Below are 19,621 nucleotides of genomic sequence, written 5' to 3'. Positions count from 1 at the left end.
AGGAGTAAGGTCAAGCAGTAGTCTGACCAGTTTGTTTTGAGATGTTTGTAATTGAGTTTTTTAGCGCCTTTGAGGTGCTTTGGTACCATGAGGTTAAGCCTTCTGTAGTGTGGTAGTGAAAGGGTTAACCTTCTGTAGTGTGGTAGTGAAGGGTTAACCTTCTGTAGTGTGGTAGTGAAAGGGCTAAACTCAATCTCCTTCTCTGTGTTTTTACACCACAAATTGAGTCTGTGATGTCATGTCATGTGGTTATTTTTTCAACTTATTCCTCTCTCTCTCTCTCTCTCTCTCTCTCTCTCTCTCTCTCTCATCTCTCTCTCATCTCTCTCTCTCTCTCTCTCTCTCTCTCTCTCTCATCTCTCTCTCTCTCTCTCTCTCTCTCTCTCTCTCCTCTCTCTCTCTCTCTCTCTCTCTCTCTCTCTCTCTCCTCTCTCTCTCTCTCTCTCTCTCTCTCTCTCTCTCTCTCTCTCTCTCTCTCTCTCTCTCTCACACATCTATTGGTGTAGTGGTTAACACTGTCGCCTCACAGCAAGAAGGTCCAGGGTTCGATTCCCGCTTGGGGCCCAGGTTTCCATGATGCCAGGTACCCAGGTGGAGTATCTCCCAGGCCTTTCTGTATGGAGTTTGCATGTTCTCCCCGTGCTCGCAATAGTTCCCCCCCCCCCCCCCCCCGATAAGATAAACCCAATGGAAAAACATGCACAACAACAGATCGCTAACGATGTGGTGTCCTTGACGAAGACGGACAGGAGCACTTGGATTGGTCCCCGGGGCGCGGCTCACGTTGACGCCCTGTCTGCTCCCGGCTGCCCATGGGGGGAAGGACGACGGGATGGGTCAAGCGCAGAGACTCAATCGCATCGGCGACTGAGGAAAGACAATGCATTGTGTGTGTGTGTGTATCCCGGTGTGTGTGTGCCGCTCCAATTGCATGTCCAGTTCGTTGCATGCCGAATAAAGACCCCCCTAAAGAGGTCCTGCATTATTATATTATTTATCTGTGTCCATATCAGAGGTGAGTCGTACAAGGTTTTCATTACAGTTAGCTGGGTCTATTGTCCTCTCGCTCTGCATATCTAATATCTCATATCTAAATAAAACAATTTCCCAAATGACTTTGCACGGAATGTTAGTGTAGTTCTCATTCTTCCAGTATGGTTGCGTGTAACCATGGGTAACCACTTCAAAATAAAATGCCTAATTCCTGTGCCGTGGTCGAGTATAGGTAAAACACTGGAAAAGCACAATATTACTATTCTACTTTGAACTGTTTACCCAGTAATAAGCTATTATGTTTTTGTTGCTATTATTTCTCATAAATCAACACATACTGTAGCAACTGTTGTTTTGCACGTAGCAACCGTTGCCATGTACAAAACAATGGTTGCTATGATTACAGGCAGCCATGCTGGAAGACGGAGAAACATTCCGTGCAAGGCCTCTATTAAAACACCAAAACTGTTGGATGTGTCTACCAGAAAACTATGTAAACTATCTTGACCTCCCCCGTCTCTCTCTCTCTCTCTCTCTCTCTCTCTCTCTCTCTCTCTCTCTCTCTCTCTCTCTCTCTCTCTCTCTCTCTCCCTCTCTCTCTCTCTCTCTCTCTCTCTCTCTGGGTAAGGCACTTTCCATTTCCATTAGGTAAACAGTTAAGACAATCGGTGGCCCGGGAGAAGCTAATTCGAACATAAAATTCACTCATCCTACTTTTAGTGGCTGTCCCGTGACAAACTGCAAAAGGGGTTCCGTGGTGTGTTTGTATCGGTCGCCATGGCGCCTGCTGTGAGACAAGGCAGCTCCTACTCTAATAAGGGAAGCCTATATGCAGCGGGACATTCAATTCATTAGAGACGTTCTCTCCGCTGACAAACGCATGGGGAAATCTATACATGCAGTCCTTCTCTCCCTCTCCAAACTTAGTATATGGTTAATGGCTGCATTTTTATATAGCGCTTTTATCCAAAGTGCTTTACAATTTGTTCCTCACATTTTTACAGATTCACTCACACATTCACACACCAATGGCAGAGGGAACCATGCAAGGAGCAATTAGGGGTTACGTGTTTTGCTCATGGACACTTCGACACGCTGCCCGGGAGGAGCGGGAATCGAACCGGGAACCTCTGGATTGCCAGACGACTGCTCTACCTCCTGAGCCACTGTCGTATATACTTTATACACACACACACACACAACCCACATGCATTCAGACAAATTTACACATGCTCTTTTTCTCTCTCTCTCTCACAAAACACACACATATATATAAAGACTATAGATGACTCACCCGCGCTGCTGGCCAACGGAGACCGACCATTACCACATGGTGGCCATCTTGCTACAGGGTAGCACGCCCACTCATATAACATGAATGTCTATAGTGCATTTACTATTGAAATAACCATAGCTTGCTCCATTTTCAACTGTTTGGTTTGTTAAAAACATCAGAGATGTAGTTATATTCCGTAATAGCTCGGCTCTGCTCTATGGGAAATCCCCCTGTAGAATAGGGCTGGCTACCTGAAAGAATTGAGCTAGTTTCAAGTTTCAAGTTTCTTTAATAGTTGTCATACAGAAGTACAGAATACTTTCATACAAAATGCTTCTTACTGTTACGCTCCAGAGACTGTGCTAGACAAGATAGTATCAAACATAGTATACGTGTAATTTAGAAGAAGAAAAAGAGGTCACAGTGTTCGGTATAGACATATGTACAATGTTCTGAGTTACCATATAATATACAATACTATGCAGTGTACTAATGTACAGTACTATCTAGTGCAAAGCAGAAATGGGATGAGGTACAATTTAGGTACAATTTACAGTAAGGTGTACGAGTTGTAGTGCAATCCTTCATCAATAAATATAAAGTGTGGGGAGTGGGTGCTACAGTGTGTTTGTTTAAAGTGGGTGTGTGCTATAAAGTGTGTGGAGTGGGTGCTACAGTGTGTTTGTTTAAGTGAGTGTGTGCGTGTGGATGTGTGTGCTATGTGCGTTTGGTGGTTGTTGTTGTGTAGTGTTCATTCATTGTTCGTTTAGCAGCCTGATGGCCTGGGGATAGAAGCTTCTTCTGAGTCTTTCTGTGCTCGCCTTGAGACTCCGGTATCGCTTGCCTGACCGCAGCAGTTCAAAGAGGCAGTTGTTCGGGTGACTGGAGTCTTTAATGATTCTCTTAGCCTTGCCCTTGCAACGCTTGTTGTAAATGTTCTGGAGGGTGGGGAGCCCCCCTCCAATTGTGCGTTCGGCTGAACGTGTCACTCTTTGTAGTCTGCTTCGGTCTTGTGCAGTGCTATTCCCAAACCAGGAGGTGATGTTGCCGGTCAAGATGCTCTCTATTGTACATGAGTAGAAGTTCTTAAGGATCTTCTGACTGACTTGGAACTTCCTTAGGCGCCTGAGGAAGTAGAGGCGTTGTCGTGCCTTCTTCACAACACTGTCAATGTGTGTGGTCCATGTCAAGTCCTCGGATATGTAGGCTCCGAGGTACTTAAAGCTGTTGACTCTCTCAACCGGTGCCCCGTCGATGCTGAGGGGGCTGTAGTCCTTGACCCCCGACCTCCTGAAGTCCACAATCATCTCCTTTGTTTTGCTGACGTTCAGGGAGAGGCTGTTTTCCTGGCACCATCCCGCCAGGACCTTGACCTCTTCCAGGTAGGCCCTCTCGTCGTTGGCAGAGATCAGGCCCACCACCACTGTGTCGTTAGCAAATTTGATGATTGTATTGCTACTCCGCTGAGCCACACAGTCGTGTGTGTACAGGGAGTAGAGGAGGGGACTCAGAACACAGCCCTGGGGGGCCCCTATGTTGAGGGTGATGGATGAGGAGGTGCAGTTGCCTGCTCTCACCACCTGGGGTCTGCCAGTCAGGAAGTCCAAGACCCACTGGCAGAGGTCATAGTTCAAGCCCAGGTCCCTGAGCTTGGCTATGAGTATGGAGGGGACTATGGTATTGAATGCCGAGCTGTAGTCGATGAATAGCATTCTCACATAGTTCCCCTGCCTCTTGTCCAGGTGTGATGCTGCTGTGTGCAGCACATGGGCTATGGCGTCCTCCGTGGACCTGTTGGGGCGGTATGCAAATTGCAGGGGGTCCATGTTGATGGGGAGGGAGGAGCAGATGTAGCCCTTTACTAGCTTCTCAAAGCACTTCATGGCTATGGAGGTGAGAGCTACAGGGCGGTAGTCGTTGAGGCAAGCAGGCTTGGATTTTTTGGGTACAGGGATAATAGTGGACTTCTTCAGGCAGCTACAATGCACCTGTCCAGCCACGCCCACTCTCGCCCATGCACTTAAGAGAGGGGTGTGACCGTACTTCAGCTATTCCCTAATTCTTTCACCGCGGAAGTGTTTTTGCTACAGGCACACGTCAGCAGTGATACTTAGTGTATTTTAGTTTAGGTTCTTGTGTTGCAATTTTTTTTGTCAAAATGGCATCACCACTGCCTGGGAAACGCCAGCGGTCACCGCCACAACCTCCTCCATACGCCACGGGGCTCCCTAATCCCACGCTTGTGGTGAGGTGGCGAGCCCCGTGCGGAGCTGGACACGCGCCGCACGATTACAGGTGCAAATCCCCCGCCTCTTTGTGCGCTCCCACCATCGGTGGTGAAGCGGCTAGGCGGTGGTCTGACGAGGCTCTTGCAATATAGGGGCAACCACCACCTACCAAGGGGAAATGGCCCCGATCAGCGATCACAAGAGATGCGAGCGTACGGTAGAGGAGGTTCTCGTCCTGAGCTCATGTCAAGGGAGAGAGAGATACGGCAGCTGGACGCATCTCGGGCGATACACACCGTCAGGTAGGAGGGCAGGCTGTGAGCCGTATTCCCCTTTAAATGCCTTATCTTTCCCTCTTATGCCTAAAAACCTCCATATTCCCCCTCGAAGAATGCAACTATGTTCCCTTCAATGTAGAGACCCTCGTAGGGTGTGCTTTTATTGAAGCAATGTGTAAATAACCTTTTCACTGAATGTGTTGTGTATACCTCAAAACGTAGAATGGGGGGTAATGAAGGGCAGGGCTCATGCCCCTGTCTTAGTTAACCTCCTGTTCTTCTCCCCTCCCTCCTCGAAAAAATATGTTTCAAATAAAGCGTGTGATTATTCACTGTGTCTTCTTCTTTTTCTTTGGCTTTTCCCGTCAGGGGTCGCCACAGCGGATCATCCGTTTCCATCTGTTTCTGTCATCTGCGTCATCCTCCGTCACTCCCGCTGCCTGCATGTCCTCCTTCACTGTGTCCATAAACCTCCTCTTGGGCCTTCCCCTCCTCCTCTTTCCTGGCAGCTCCATCTCCAGCATCCTCCTCCCGATGTACCCCACCTCCCTCCTCCTCACATGTCCAAACCATTTCAGTCTTGCTTCTCTCACTTTCTGCCCGAACTGCTCAACATGGGCCGTTCCGCTGATGTAGACATTTTCGATTTTGTCCAACCTTGTTACTCCCAGAGAGAACCTTAACATATTCATCTCTGCCACCACCAGCTCTGCCACTTGCTTGTTGGTCAGTGCCACTGTTTCTAGACCATACAGCATAGCTGGTCTCACTACCGTGCTGTAGACCTTTCCCTTTACTCTTGCTGGTACCCTTCTATTGCAGATCACCCCTGTCATCCTTCTCCACGTGCACCACCCGGCCTGCACTCTCTTCTTCACCTCCCTACCACACCACAGTCCCCATTACTTTGGACTGTTCCAAGTACTTAAACTCGTCCACTTTTGGTACCTCTACTCCTTGCATCATCACCACCCCTCCGTCTTCCTAATACACAGTGATTATTCACTGTGTATTTTGGGATATTGCCTATGAGGGCTCGCTGTCCTTCTGTTGTCCAGCTAAGGGCTGGCGAGCAGCGTTTCTTGTGTGAGGAGAGATTGCTTGATTCATGGGAACGTGTCTTCTAAACAGTCGTATACCTTGAATCAGCGAGTGGTCTTGCTACTTTGTGTTAACGTGCAACCGAGGGCGCTACCCCTCTCCCCAAAGCCTGTTTGTGTGTTACCTTACGTGCCAGGGTAAAGACACATGATGGGCTTATGAAACAGCCAGGCTCTAGGTGGACATGTCTTTTAAACAGGCACGGCCGCCTAGCCCCGGTGTTGGTGGTTAGCTGGTGTGTTTTGGGTGTGTTCAAGACGATAAGGCGTGCACACGCTTATATGTGTCTGTTCATTGTAAACACAGCGCACGGCTAGCGGCACCGCTTTCTCTTTGCCTCATACATGCTTTCGTTTTACGTGAGGCTGGCTGGGGGGTGGGGGATAAACCCTCCCCTGGGGATGTTTGTATCCCGGATAATACTGGCGACGGAGGAGGACGACACAGCTCTTTCTTCATTTGGGGTTCCTCCGTTAGCATCACGCTGGTACATAGGATTCCACTCCATCGCCTCCACCGACGTTAGGGCAACTATTTGCGTACCCTGCTCGTCGTGGGGAAGAGGGGGCGCTGGGATTCCCGGCCATTGTAAAACGTCACAGGCACCCAGGTCGTTGTTTGGTTGGAACAAACGTGTAGCAAACATGTTTGAACATGTGCCTGAAACGGGATATAACGAAGGTTATTCTATAACTCTAGTTATAAGAATTCATGTCAAGTAGACAAATGTCTGTCTTGTGAGATGAAGCCATAGGGCGTATGTATTGAAATTAATTGAAAATGGGGGACCCTGAAAGCAAGACAAACGTCTTTCTCTGGTCTGCATCCCCTTAACAATTGTGTGTATTGAGCCGTGCTGTATTGTACCCATTCTGCAATCTGTTAAATAAAGTTTTCATTCATTCATTTATTCATGTTTTTTCCCTTTGTAGTCATCGCGGGACTGGCGCTGCCGGTATGTGGGGAGTTTTTTCACCCAAGACAGAGTGAAGGTACGAAACCCCAACCCCACGAGATACCTTGCTGGCGCGGTCAGGAGGAACCCTGCCCCATGGGACCCCTCGTCGGCGAAGCCAGGGTTTGCAAAGCACAGCGGGGGGGGAACCGGGTTACCTATCTACGATTCTTAGCAGGCCAGTGCCAGTTGGCTACAAAGCCGCTTTGTGATTCTTACCGCGTGGCTACAGTAGTACCACATGTCGGTGTGGATGGAGGGAACGTTGAGACCGGGGCTCGTGTGGCAATTTGCAGGCCCTTGCCCTCCGTTTTTGGGTTCTGAAACAGACTCTACTATCGGAGTCCGCGGCAACGACAGCCCTGGCCGACGAGATTCAATCTCTGTTGGCAAGGCAGACCATCGTCGCGGTCTCGGGTGAGCGGAATTTGTGACGGATGGTTTTTTTCCCCAGGCTCTGGATATAAACCCTGTGTCAGGTCCTTTCGGGGACCGGTTCCCTCCTGATTCTACCCAGACAGGGGGGAGAAACGTTGTGGGGGCTCTTTCTTGTCTGAATTCGCCCACCACCGTTCTCGGGTTTTACGAGCCTGCACGCTGTTCGATATCAGCGCTTGGTCTTACGGGACCGGTATCAGCGCTGGCCCGGGCGTGTTTTCCAGGTGTTTATTTTAATCAGCCTTCGGGACCAGCGCGCCCCGGTCTAGCTAACGGCATAAACAGCGTTTTATGCGGTTGGCCGGGATTTTTTTTTTTGCTCTACCGAGCGCCAGCTCACTAGGCAGCTCGAGGGCTTGCGTGCATCTCCGGGGGGAAATGATGGGGTAGATCAAACATCAGTCAGGTTTCACGCCCGTTAGGTGGGCCACCGGGAGCAGTGCATTTGCGTGCAGACCGTCTTGGTGGCGCCCCCTGTGATGTTTTTTGAACGAAATGTGTACCTATCCCCCTCTCAGCGTGAAAGGGCACGGGACTCATCCTGGTTGCGCCGATCCGGATCAGTTTAACCCGGTGCCCGCCGGGTCACAGATACGTTCTGATTAACCCGAAGGGCCCTGAGCTTTTCCGGGGGGAAAATGCCAGGGCGGGCCGGATGCCACAGGGGCTGATGTCATGAATGTTGTGTGTCATAAAAATGCCACTACGAGTTGAAAATGGGGGACCTCGATGTGGACAAGACAAACGTCTTCCTCTAAAGAGGATCTACATCCCATAAACAGTGCATTGGACCATACTATATTGTACCCTTTCTGCAAAAAGTGGGTTTTTCCTTTCTCCATTCATTTCACCCCTCCCTCCCCGCTCAGCTGTGGGGTGGGGGGGGGGGCGTCGGGGGGCTGCTTATCATCAGTCATCCCCTCTAAGCACCCCTGTGTAGTTCCCGGTCCTCCAGGCATGGTTCGAGCCTTGCCCTTTTTACCTGTTGGTCTGGGTTAACCCTTTTTTAAGCCTGAAACGCCTTAAACTGCATTATATAGCCTGTATAGACGTGCAGTTGTGTTTCCCGGTTTTTTTATGGGTTAAGGGAGCAACCTTTTTCTGTTGGGATGGTTGTCTCCCCGGCATGCCGATAGCGGAGTCAACTCTCTGACAGAACCTGGGTCCGGCTCCGGCTCCTCGAGGGTCTGCCCCCGCATATTTTATGACATCTGCCAATTGTGTCTGACTTTTTCTCTGAACCCCGACCCTGCGGGATTAATGGATTGGCGGGGTCAGGGTTCGTCCTTTATGGCGGAGAACCAGGCCCCCACCTGCCAGTGTTCAACAGGTGGGAGACGGTCCAAAATGCTGAACCTTCCATGGGACAGGTCCAGCATGGGTCTGACACCCCCCCCCCCCCGATTTCTCTGGCACCAGAGAATACCGGGAGGAAACGCCACGCATCGCGTCCTCCTTTGGGACCACGACGATGGCTTGCTTCGCCCACCGAGATTGGATCTCGTTGGCCAGAGCTGTTGTAGTTCATTTCTATGACTTGTAGATTATACATGAATCAGGGCTGAAGACAGACGGCACAGGGCAGGTCGGATGAATAGGAGGAGATTGTTTTATTCCACACAAGGTCAAAAACCAAAGTCCTAACCATCATAGTATTGAAGGCCCTATATTTATACTCTCCCATCCCTTGGCATGTTACATTCAGAAGGATGACCTTTTCCCTATTGGGTAGAATCTAGTGCTATTGGTCTTACTAGTCAAACTTTGCTGCAGTGTAGGTGTGTTTAATAATTCTGTATTATGGCCAATTTCCTATTTAAACTGCGTATTTCTCAGTTCTCTGGCTGGTCCATTGTTTTTCACAAAACCCAGTGCAAACCGGTTTTTGGGGAACTCCTACTAGAATGAGTTCATCTCAGGTCCTGACCGAGGTTAGATCCAAATCTAAGAACACTAGAAAACATCCCTTGCACCCCTCCTGGTCCACTCTGACACAGTTTGCTCAGAGGATATAAATATCTGTGACATGGGATATGTTTTGTAATGACCTGTATCCATAAAGGTGTAATCTATTTTATATAGGATGTGCATTATATGGCATTTTGCCACCACACTGTCACTGCTGGTGACCCTGACAATAGGGTCTGTACCAAACCTGAAAACAGGTGGGGTTGTGTAAACACAAGTCCCCGCCTCAGCGTTCTCTCCATCCACCTCGACATATGGTACTGCTGTAGCCACATGTGATGATACTCCCAAAACGCACCCGACGCCATTTGGCGCTGGTCCGCTAGGAACTGTAGATAGGCGGCCCGGTCCCGCCCGCTGTGCGTAGACAACCCTGGACCCGCTAACCGTGCAAGCAGAGCGTTCCGTGGAGTCGGTACATCGGACCCTGACACTACCCACGAGGCAATCGCACCCAAGGGGGGACCCCGACAGAAAGGGCCGGTTTGATACGGGAGAAGCTGACATCATACTAGGTGACAAAAGCTCCCCCACTGAACACCCCTCCAGCATGGACAGCTGAGGAGTTGTTCCACAGCTGGACATGCAAGGTGTGAGGCCCCCACACTGCCCGATAGGGTGGGTTCCTACACACCTTAGCCCTGCAGTGATATTACTACCACCCAAATCACGCGCGCCTGCCAGACCACTGCTGGCCTTCCGGGAGTGGGAGGCACTAACGTGATACCCGGCCTGGCAAAGGCGAGGTCGGGGGAACCCGCACTGTTTGCCTCAAGAGGTCTCGAGCCCCCCTGCTGACAACCTTAGTAGTTGACAGACGTAACACCAGGCTCAACCAAACACAGACGCAGAACATGTGGCATGGGAGCCGCTTGACAGCACAACATTCTCACGGACAGACCCAGTCTCAGCCATCAACTGGGTGTCCGCCCCTGTCCCCATGAGAAGCGAAACGTGGGGCCGCTTGCGCTTCATTGAAGACACGTGACCCGCAACCAAAGGAAACAAATCAGAGCCCTTATCCCGCTGGTGTTGGGGGGGGGAGTGACCGGAGAGCGAGCTGCACACAGCTAGACGGCGAAATTTTTTTAGGGCATGCTCATCTAATGTAGCCGATCCCTCGGCCGCTAAGGCTGTCGGCCTTGCGGTCACCTGTTGACGTTGTGCCCAGGGTACCTCAGGCGGGGGAAACATGGCCGCTGGTTGAGGGCCTCGCCACAGCCGCTGGCGAGGCCGTGCTCTCACCTCTGGCTGCGCGGTGTGATGCAGTGTGGGGCCTAGGTCAAATACCGCCCGCGCTCCTGCGGAAGACCAAAGTCCCTCTGCGGAGAGGGGAGCCCTGAGGAGGGAAAAAAAGTCTCACCCCCTCAAAGGGAGACTAATCCAACCAAGATGTCTGTAAACAAGCGTTGACAGCATCCTAGCCCTCCCTGCGGTTATAGCTTGCGGCTAGTTCAAAGCTAATAACGTCAAAACCTTGCGCGATGTTTCGACGTCGGCTGGCCTTCAAGGCCCCGCCACCCGACAACATTTTTGACAGAATAAACAGCAATTCAAACAAAGTTACTAATCGCTGCTAATTCTATACCGTGGTGGTATAGGCTTAACAGCCCACCAGCCACCCGCCGGGCCGACTCACCTCATGGCGTCGGCCGGGCGGGGCACTGTTCCAACATGCCAGAGGCAAAGGACTGATGCCACCTGCTTCACAAGCACGGAGCACCAGTGGTGGTTGCAACCAGCAACCTCCACTGTGGTGTGCACCCATGAAGGGGTTAATGAATAAATGAACTAAAACTCCACCAACACACTGCAGAATGGGCTAGCCCATACACACAACGTTAAGGGAATGCAGACCAGAGAAACACCAGTCCCGCACACCATTCATAAATTCACAAAAAGCACACCAGCCTTAGGCCTCAGCCCATTCACCCATGAAAAAGGTAAACAAGCCTCCGTCAAAACTCCCAACAGTAGACACCGATTGACCATCAGCATGAATGGTTAAGAGGAGGGAAGGCCTTTTTTAAAAAGACAGCCCTCAGTGGGGAATCAAAAAGAACAGTAACCCAGCATCGTAGCATAGCATTTGCCGCGCGCTCCAGGATAACTGGGAAAATGACAACGTTTACCCAGATATCCTGCCCCTTGTGCCAATACACAACTCGGTTGTCTCACGGGACAACAAGCAGTATCACTAATGCCAGCATTGTTATGCCTAGTGGCGCAGACCCTACCTGGGCGCGACCTAGCCACGATAGCTAGCCGCCGCGCGACATCCCTCGATCTGCTGTCAGAAGACAAGGAAACCCCAGGACAGGCCCGATGCGCCGTTGGAACGTGCCGAGAAGATTCCAGGGGCTGGCAAATCTCCGGCGAAAACCCAACATTGTTCAATTTCTCTCTGCATTTCATCAACAGCTAGTTCATGGAATGCACTGCACGTCCATGATGGAAAACGAAAAAGAGGAAGGGCGAGTATGACCATGTCCGGTATCTTATAGGGGACACTGGGGCGGGGCCTGGTCAAGTGCATGGGTGCATTGTTTCGTTAATGAAGTACAGTAGGTACTGAGGATGAGGTATATCTCAATATGGCGAAGAGCGAGACGCGATTGGCCAGTACGCTTATATAACCCTAGTTATATGAGTAATAGCGAGAGCTCTGCTCTCACTCACTGAGGACCCCTAATTGTCTTCCGGGTAACGGTCAAGACTAGGGAAGAGTGGAAGTACGGTCGTACCCCTCTCTTAACCCTTTCACTGCCACACGACAGAAGGTTAACCCTTTACTATCACACAACTGACGGTCGTAAAGAGTTAACCGGCTGTCGTGTGGCAGTGAAAGGGTTAACCTTCTGTGTGTCGCAGCAGTGAAAGGATTAACCGTTTTGGTAGTGCGGCGGTGAAAGGGTTCTGTATCGTATGGCTCTCACTCGGCGTCACTCTCTGCACTGTCCTCGCACACGTGCACGCGCACTGAATAAAGACCACAATGTACCTTTAATCCCAATATTTGTCTGACCACACCCCTATCAGCTTACCCATATAAGCAGGGGTGGGGCCACCCACTCGCCTCCTTTCTCGCTTTCACCACAAGGAAGTGCCTCGGTAGATCCCCACTTGACGTGATGTGATGGTAGGAGAAGAATTGGAAAACGAGATACGTTGACATCATATCTTTATTTTCTCTCTCACTATATTCGAGAAAATACGGCGATATTGTCTTCGTACTGGAGTGTCTGGAAGATGATGATCATTCTAAAAATCCTCCACCGGTTTTCGTATTGGGAGTTCGCGCCGCTGCATGCCTTCCAACTGCAGTCCTTGCTGTGTGCTGGTTGCGGTAAAGGCACAGCTGGACTGTAGGAGGCGCCGCTGTTGTGAGAAGCGGTGGGTTCCAGGTTTGGTGAGTTATGTTTTTGCTGGCGGGCTCCACTTGTCTGTTAGTGCTATGGGGGCTAGTTGACAATGTTTATGAAAACCGGCCCCAGACTAGGGTCTTTTGTTCAGCCTCTTAGGCGACGGCGGAAGACCTTGGCCTGAAGCCCATTATAATTAAATAGTGGGCCACGACCAATAACACTGGTGATCCCTGTGTTTTATGGACGAGTGGTTGTTTCTCTGTCACCGTGAGGCCCCTTCTTTCATAATACAAATGAGAGTATTCCCTCACGAGGAAATATGGGCATGGATGTTCGTTAGCGGAAGATCTGTGTTCAAGTCAGCTACAGGCCAGTTGGGTATTGTGCTGGCTCCGTTGGGTGTTGGTAAAATCACCGTTGTAAAACTGTGTTAACATCTTGTTTCTCTTCTTTCTTAAACAGTGAGGAGGGTTTCAGAACGGCGGCCTGTCTGAGTGATTGTTATATCATTGTGTACAAGTTCAGGTGATAGCTGCTTAGCTTACGTGCTAGTGGTGGCCTACTGTTAGCCAGTCAGCTGTTAGCTGCGGCGCTAGCCTGTTGTGATCACTAGGCTAGGAAACGTTAGCTTGCGTGCTAGTTATGGCCTACCTAGGCTAGGCTAGGAAACGTTAGCTTGCTGCTATCGGCCGAGTGCGGCCGTTAGCTTAATGCTACACTGTTGAACGTGCTTTGATTATAACATGTTTTAAACACTCTTGACTACGGCGTCATCTTTGACAGAGGATGTTCGTCGAACCTGCCCTGAGCCAGGACGGCAAGGACTGCGTCAACAAGGGGGACCGTAGTGACGGGATGGAGCGGCGATGCTGTCCAGGTCGACAACACAGAACGGCTGTGTTTACTACGGTGCCTTGTTAGAGGCTGCAGTTTCGCTTGATCTGCGCTCAAGGTAGGCAAGGTCTGACCAGACCTTGAGCACGTCTTCTTGCTTTCCCTTCTAAATGTTTTGTAAATAACGATGTTTTCCAAAACGAGTGTTGCTGCACTACATTTAGGATACGATGCGAGTTATGTGTGAATTGTCTTGTCACTGGTATTTAGCTTCTCCATGCAAATCGGGTTGTTTGTTACAGATGTGAAAATGATCTGGTTTGTTGTGTTGAGAAACATCATGTGTGTTTATGTACTGTGTACTCACAACTAAGGGGGTTACACTAACCTATAAAGCTATGCTTAGTGACATATGAGTAAAGAATGATTCTTTTCTCAGCCTGTAATGACAATGAACAGTGTGTTCACATATTAACAGGTTTACCTGTTCAACTGGCCGTATTAAGGGTAAAGTAGGAGGGTTGTGTTTTCCCCCCGGTTCCCTGGGGACTTCTTCATCCTCCTCTCAGACATGTTGTTACACTACATTGTGTCACTGTGTGGTAGGGATACGATGTAACCCTTAGCTTGATTGCTGAGGTTGTGCTACAACTGCTTGAGAAACTTTATTTTCCTAAAAGAAAAGATTGTTTGGTCGCTTTTGTTGTGTGCTTAGCAAGGCCTGTGGCCGATACTAATCGAGAATTATGTATTCTCTCATTATGAAAAACGGCGTTCCTCTGTAGAGTGTTTTTGCCATTTTTTTGTAGGTGATGATGGGTTGTGTGTGTCATGTGACCTACAACTGGGTTGGGCTGGCCACAGAAGCACATGTGTAAGTTTGGTACCGGGGCTCTTGGAGAGCCCTTTCTATTCTGTGTTTTTTCCTTAGTAAAAATCAGATAGCAGGTTAGCACGTGCACTGTGTGAAGCTGTTAGACGCTTCATGGAGCTGACTATGACTGTGTCATACTCTCTTTTTGTCATTACATCGTATCATGGGTGTGGGGTCGTAAAGGGGTGAACTGGTAACCTTTCCTCCCCCTTTTTTCTGTTGGTCAGGGGTAAACCCACCTGTCCTTCAAGGTTCCTGTCACGTTGCTGTTCGGCACGTTACAGGGTGAGGGGGGGGGGGGGGAGTTTCCTGGTCCCACGCCCAGGAATATTGGGCGTGTGCACCGCAGAAATTCCCCCGCCATAGAGTACGTCACCGTGCGCGTCTCTGTTGGTAGGACTTCCATGTGCTGTTCAGGTCCATATGATGGATCTGTTTAAAACGGGGGGTGGTCAGGGCTCCTCCTCACGAAGCTCCTATTCGGGCCTTCTGTGAGTTGGAACTCTCCTTCCATGTGAGGGAGCCTCCTCAGAGTACAGAGCCTCCTCCTCAGATTGATAAGGTGAGTGGAACCTCAAGAAGGAGTCCTACTCTATTGTGTGTGTATTCGATTCAATTCTATTATTGAGTGTGTATGGGTTCAGTGCCTCCTCCCCGGAGAGCCCTAAAACCAAACTTTTACATGGCTCAAGGTGCAATATATTCTTTTCAATCTGTACAGCTCGCGTGGGAAGTCTCTCTGGGGGTTTCCGTCTCCTCTCTATGGGAGGGTGGTGGAATGTAAAAATGTAAAATAAAATTACCCCCGGCCGTGTAGACTGGGATACATACTGTTGGTGCTTCCTTCTTTTCTTTTAAAAAGAGTTGGAGTTAGGAAGTATCACACCCCTCTTGTCGTTCCCCTGGGCGCCTTGGGGATTCAATGACAGGTCTAAATAGCCTGTTCATTGATGTGGTTGTGTCCCGACGCACGCATAGTGCTAGCTCGGGGTGTTCTGTAATCAGGCGACTGACTGGCACGCCTTGGTTGCTTGGGGTTAAAACGGCGTTTTTATAAAGCAACTGGGATGGAGGTTTTTCCTCTTCCGACGACCTGTTTTGGTTGTCGACGGATTCTCGTTCATATCTGGGGGATGATGACGGAATGGATCTGAACATATGTAGAGGGGTCTCACGCCCTGGGGGTGGGCCACCGGGCGCGGTTCGACCCGAACGCCTGGGTGGCGCCTTCTTTTCATGTTTATGGTCAACACGCATATCTGCCCCTTCTCCTGGAGTAGGCATGTCGGCGTGGTTAGGGCACGGGACTGGTTCTGGTCACGCTGGTCCGGATCAGTTGAACCCGTTGTCCGCCGGGGATGCAGATCTGCTGTTCTGGTACCCTGAGGGACTTGGGCTTTTTTCAGGGGGAAAAATGCCAGGTTGGTCCGGGTGTCACAGGGTTAAGCGCTATGGATATGAATTGAAAATGGGGGACCCTGATGGAAACAAGACTAACGACTTTCTCAGGTCTGCATCCCCTTAACAATTGTATGTATTGAGCCGTACTGTATTGTACCCATTCTGCAATCTGTTAAATAAAGTTTTCATTCATTCATTCATTCATGGAGACCCTGGTTGGGTAAATTTTTTACTCAGCACTGTCGTAATGGCTTACGGCCATGCCAACCTGTACACGCTCGATCTCGTCAGATCTCGGCCGCTACACAGGTTGGTCCTGGTTAGTACTTGGTTGGGAGACCGCCTGGGAATACCAAGTACGGTGTGCTTGGGGCTGGTTCTCCATTCTTTTTCGCTCCTCTCTCACGCATGGCGAAGAGGGGCCTGTTGGGGTGGTCTTTGACCTCCTCTGGTGACCCTGTGCTTCCCGTATCGCCGGGCCCGGTCCGAAGTAATGTTTCGTCGACCCGTAGGCCTGGGTTAACGCTTTTTTTGAAAACTGAAACACTTGTACTGCGGTATAGCCGGTGTATACCCGCAGGTGTGTTTTGGTTTTTTCTTGAGGGGTTATAGGAACAACCACCGCATTGGGTAACACCAAGGTGGTTGATTCCCTGGTGTGTTGGAGCAGTGTCAACTCCCGGGTTACCCGGTTGAGGGTGCCCCTGCACGTTCATGACGTCTGCCAATCGTGTCAGCCTTCTCTGCCTCAACCCCTCTGGGTGGGGGTTTTTAAATGGAGGCTTGGTCATGCAACAACGCCAGCATACGCCCCTTCCGCCGGGGCGGCTGTGTTCAGCTGTCCCCTCTGGCGCCTGTCTCGTCCGCAGTCTCCAGGCTAGGGTTAACAGCCTGTTGCCTGGTTTTTCCCCGGTGCGCTGCCTGCTTCCGTTGGTTAACCTTTTTTGTGTGCTTACGGCCATGCTGACTGCCTGTTCTGCAGGGTCAGTGTGCCAGGCGGTGTACTATTGGGGGGACAGGGCCCGCTCGGCTGAGGGGCCTTTGTCCGAATACGCTGGCGATGTGGGGGGCGGGGTCACTAAGTGCCCACCTGGTGGGGTCTTGATGCTGGCATCATGGACTTCTCCGGGCCCCCATTCCAGGGGGTCCAGTCCCTTTGGTGGGTCTGGGCCTTCCTTCGCGCTCCGCTGCTACGGCCTTGCCACAGGGTTTGGTTTGCCCTTGACCCCGTGATTCTGGGGGCAGTAACGAGGTTGTTCCCTCCGTTCGTTCCCGGGTGGCATGCGGGTTGTGCGTGTGTGTAGTCGTGGGGTCAGGCCACGGTCTGCTCACCCTGTGCGTTGAGTTGCTTGAGTGCCTCTTCGCACGGTCGGGTCCGTTGCCCTCCCGGGAAACCTCCAATAGGGGGGGTGCCCTCCATTAGGGTGGGTCGGGGGGGCTCGGCCCTCCCTGTTCTGATGGTTGTGGGGGGCTTTCAGCGGGGTGTATTTGTCGGCCGATGGCTCTCGCTCGGCCTCCCTTGTGCAGAGAGTGACGCAGAGCGAGAGCCATACGATACAGAACGTTATGACTATAACCAAGTTCTGTTAGTAGTGGTGACGCTCGGCGTCCGACGCCGCTGCAGCCCTTGATCTCGCCTTGTGGTGAAAGCTTGGGAAGGAGGCGAGTGGGTGGCCCCATCCCTGCTTATATGGGTAAGCTGATAGGGGTGTGGTCAGACAAATATTGGGATTAAAGGTACATTGTGGTCTTTATTCAGTGCGCGTGCACGTGTGCGAGGACAGTGCAGAGAGTGACGCCGAGCGTCACCACTACTAACAGAACTTGGTTATAGTCATAACCTAACGTTAAGTGCATGGGCGAGAGTGGGCGTGGCCGGACAGGTGCATTGTAGCTAAATTATTTCAGGTAGCCTTATGCTACAGGGGGATTTCCCATAGAGAAGAGTGCTCGCTATTACTCGTTATCATACTGCATAAAAAAATGCAAGAATCATAGGCATGTTAATAACGTTTGTAATAAACCAAACCGTTTGTAAATCCGTCAAGATTTCAGCGAGGAGTATTTTTGTTTGTGCAGATCACTCACCTTAAAGCAGTAGTTAACTGTAGCAAGATGGCCGCCGGTGAACTATGCCTTGCGCCATCTTTATATATCTATGCCTAAAACCACTTATTCATTGACCATATTCAAACAGCGGCCATTTTGCTTTAATGTCATACTCAGGTTGGGCTCACCCTGTTGGTGGAAAGGAATTCCAACCTGAGCAAGACATAAGAGGAAAATGGCCGCCGTGTGAATATGTTAAAAAAAATTCTGTTCTAACATTAATGTCAATACGAACCAGCAGATGTAAAAAGAATGAAAGAGGCATGTTAATGTAACCAACGCATGTTTTTTTCCTAATTCCATTAACTGGATAATGTCACGCTTTCCTTTTAAATCAACAGGCTTAAAGAGTTTGGTGTCTGACGTTTGAGAGTTTATTTATCCAAACCAAGAGGAACTTGTATCAACTATCAGGTAGGTTTTTATTAGGAATACACCCCCATAAAATCACCAAGCAAAAAGCTAGAGATCTTAGAAAGGCTCCGAGATTCTGTGCATTAAATCCATTTGATTTTGCAACAAGGATGAAATGTAGAATTTGCACTTGGATCCCTGACAGATTTTGTATATATATATAAACATCACAAGAGCCAACAAATCCTCAAGGATTCCAACGTCTTCAGTCCTATCTGCTCCTAAACAAAAGGCTATACTTTCTCCTAAAGTGGTACCAAAGTGATTCTACAACCTTACGTCTGGACACTATACAGTACAGTCCCTTATGTTCTGTGTACATTTAACCCTTTCACTACCACACTACCAAAGGGTTAACCCTTTCACTGCGACAATACAGAAGGTTAAACATTGCACTGCCACACGACAAAGGGTTAACCCTTTCACAACCACACTACAGAAGGTTAACCCCTTCACTACCACTACAGACGATAGATAATTTGGAGGGGGACTGTTCAGACAGCACCTGGACATAGCCGCTATGCTGTCTTTAATAGTCATGAATGTACTGGACACTGCAACATACAGGCTTTAGATGCAGGGGTGTAAAGTACTTGAGTAATTGTACTTCATTACAATACTTAAGTACTGTTTTTGGGGATTTGTACTTTACTCAAGTATTATTAGGTTTGTATACTTGTACTTTTACTCAATTACATTGCAGAGAACTAACGTTAACATTATTAATCCTGCAGCCGCTCTTTATTTAAAAACAGCCAATAAAATCCCCATCAATGGAAAATGAACCCGTCCATACCCATGCTGATTGGTCCTTGTGCAAGACTAGAAAGCTGGGATCTTTGATTAAACACCTGTTATCAGATTAAGAATAGACAGTCAGAAAAAACATTTTTACTTTGACTTTTTAGTACTTAAGTACATTTAAAAGTAGAAACGTTTTAACTTTTACTCAAGTGTGTTTTACCCAGCCACTTTTACTTGAGTACGATTTTGAGACGGTACCCATAATTTCTGGGTACTTTTTACAGCGCTGTTTAACGTTAGATGTTGAGATCCGACAATGTCATCTAAAAACCTCAAACACACTTTTAACGCTTCACGCCTGAAGGATCCAATGAATGAAGATACGAATGATAAAAGGTTTGAGTGTACAGACTTTCCATGAGTAGGATTAACCCTTTCACTACCACACTACAGACGGTTAACCCTTTCACTACCACACTACAGACGGTTAAGTCTGTAATGTGGTAGTGAAAGGGTTAACCGTCTGTAGTGTGGTTGTGAACGGGTTAACCCTTGGTTGTGTGGCAGTGAAAGGGTTAACCTTCTGTATTGTCACAGTGAAAGGGTTAACCCTTTGGTACTGAAAGGGTTAACACATCTGGTG

General features: G+C 49.5%; 1 protein-coding gene across 1 annotated transcript in view; it reads right to left on the bottom strand.

Moving 5' to 3' along the window:
- The window catches only part of LOC311231778 (PDZ and LIM domain protein 3-like), a gene marked incomplete at its 5' end in the record, with an annotated part of 41,258 nt that extends 34,184 nt beyond the window's left edge, over positions 1–7,074 (bottom strand). Inside the window, one exon of the mRNA XM_084318406.1 lies at positions 7,051–7,074. Within this exon, the coding sequence (XP_084174532.1) occupies positions 7,051–7,074 (24 nt within the window). The remainder of the gene's footprint in view (positions 1–7,050) is intronic.
- Between the last annotated feature and the right edge of the window lie 12,547 nt (positions 7,075–19,621).

Source organism: Notolepis coatsorum (genome assembly GCF_963971535.1).
Source record: "Notolepis coatsorum genome assembly, chromosome: 7".
NCBI classification, from domain to species: Eukaryota; Metazoa; Chordata; class Actinopteri; order Aulopiformes; family Paralepididae; genus Notolepis; species Notolepis coatsorum.
The sequence above is the reverse complement of the archived record's forward strand: the minus strand, read 5'-3'. Positions and strand labels throughout refer to the sequence as shown.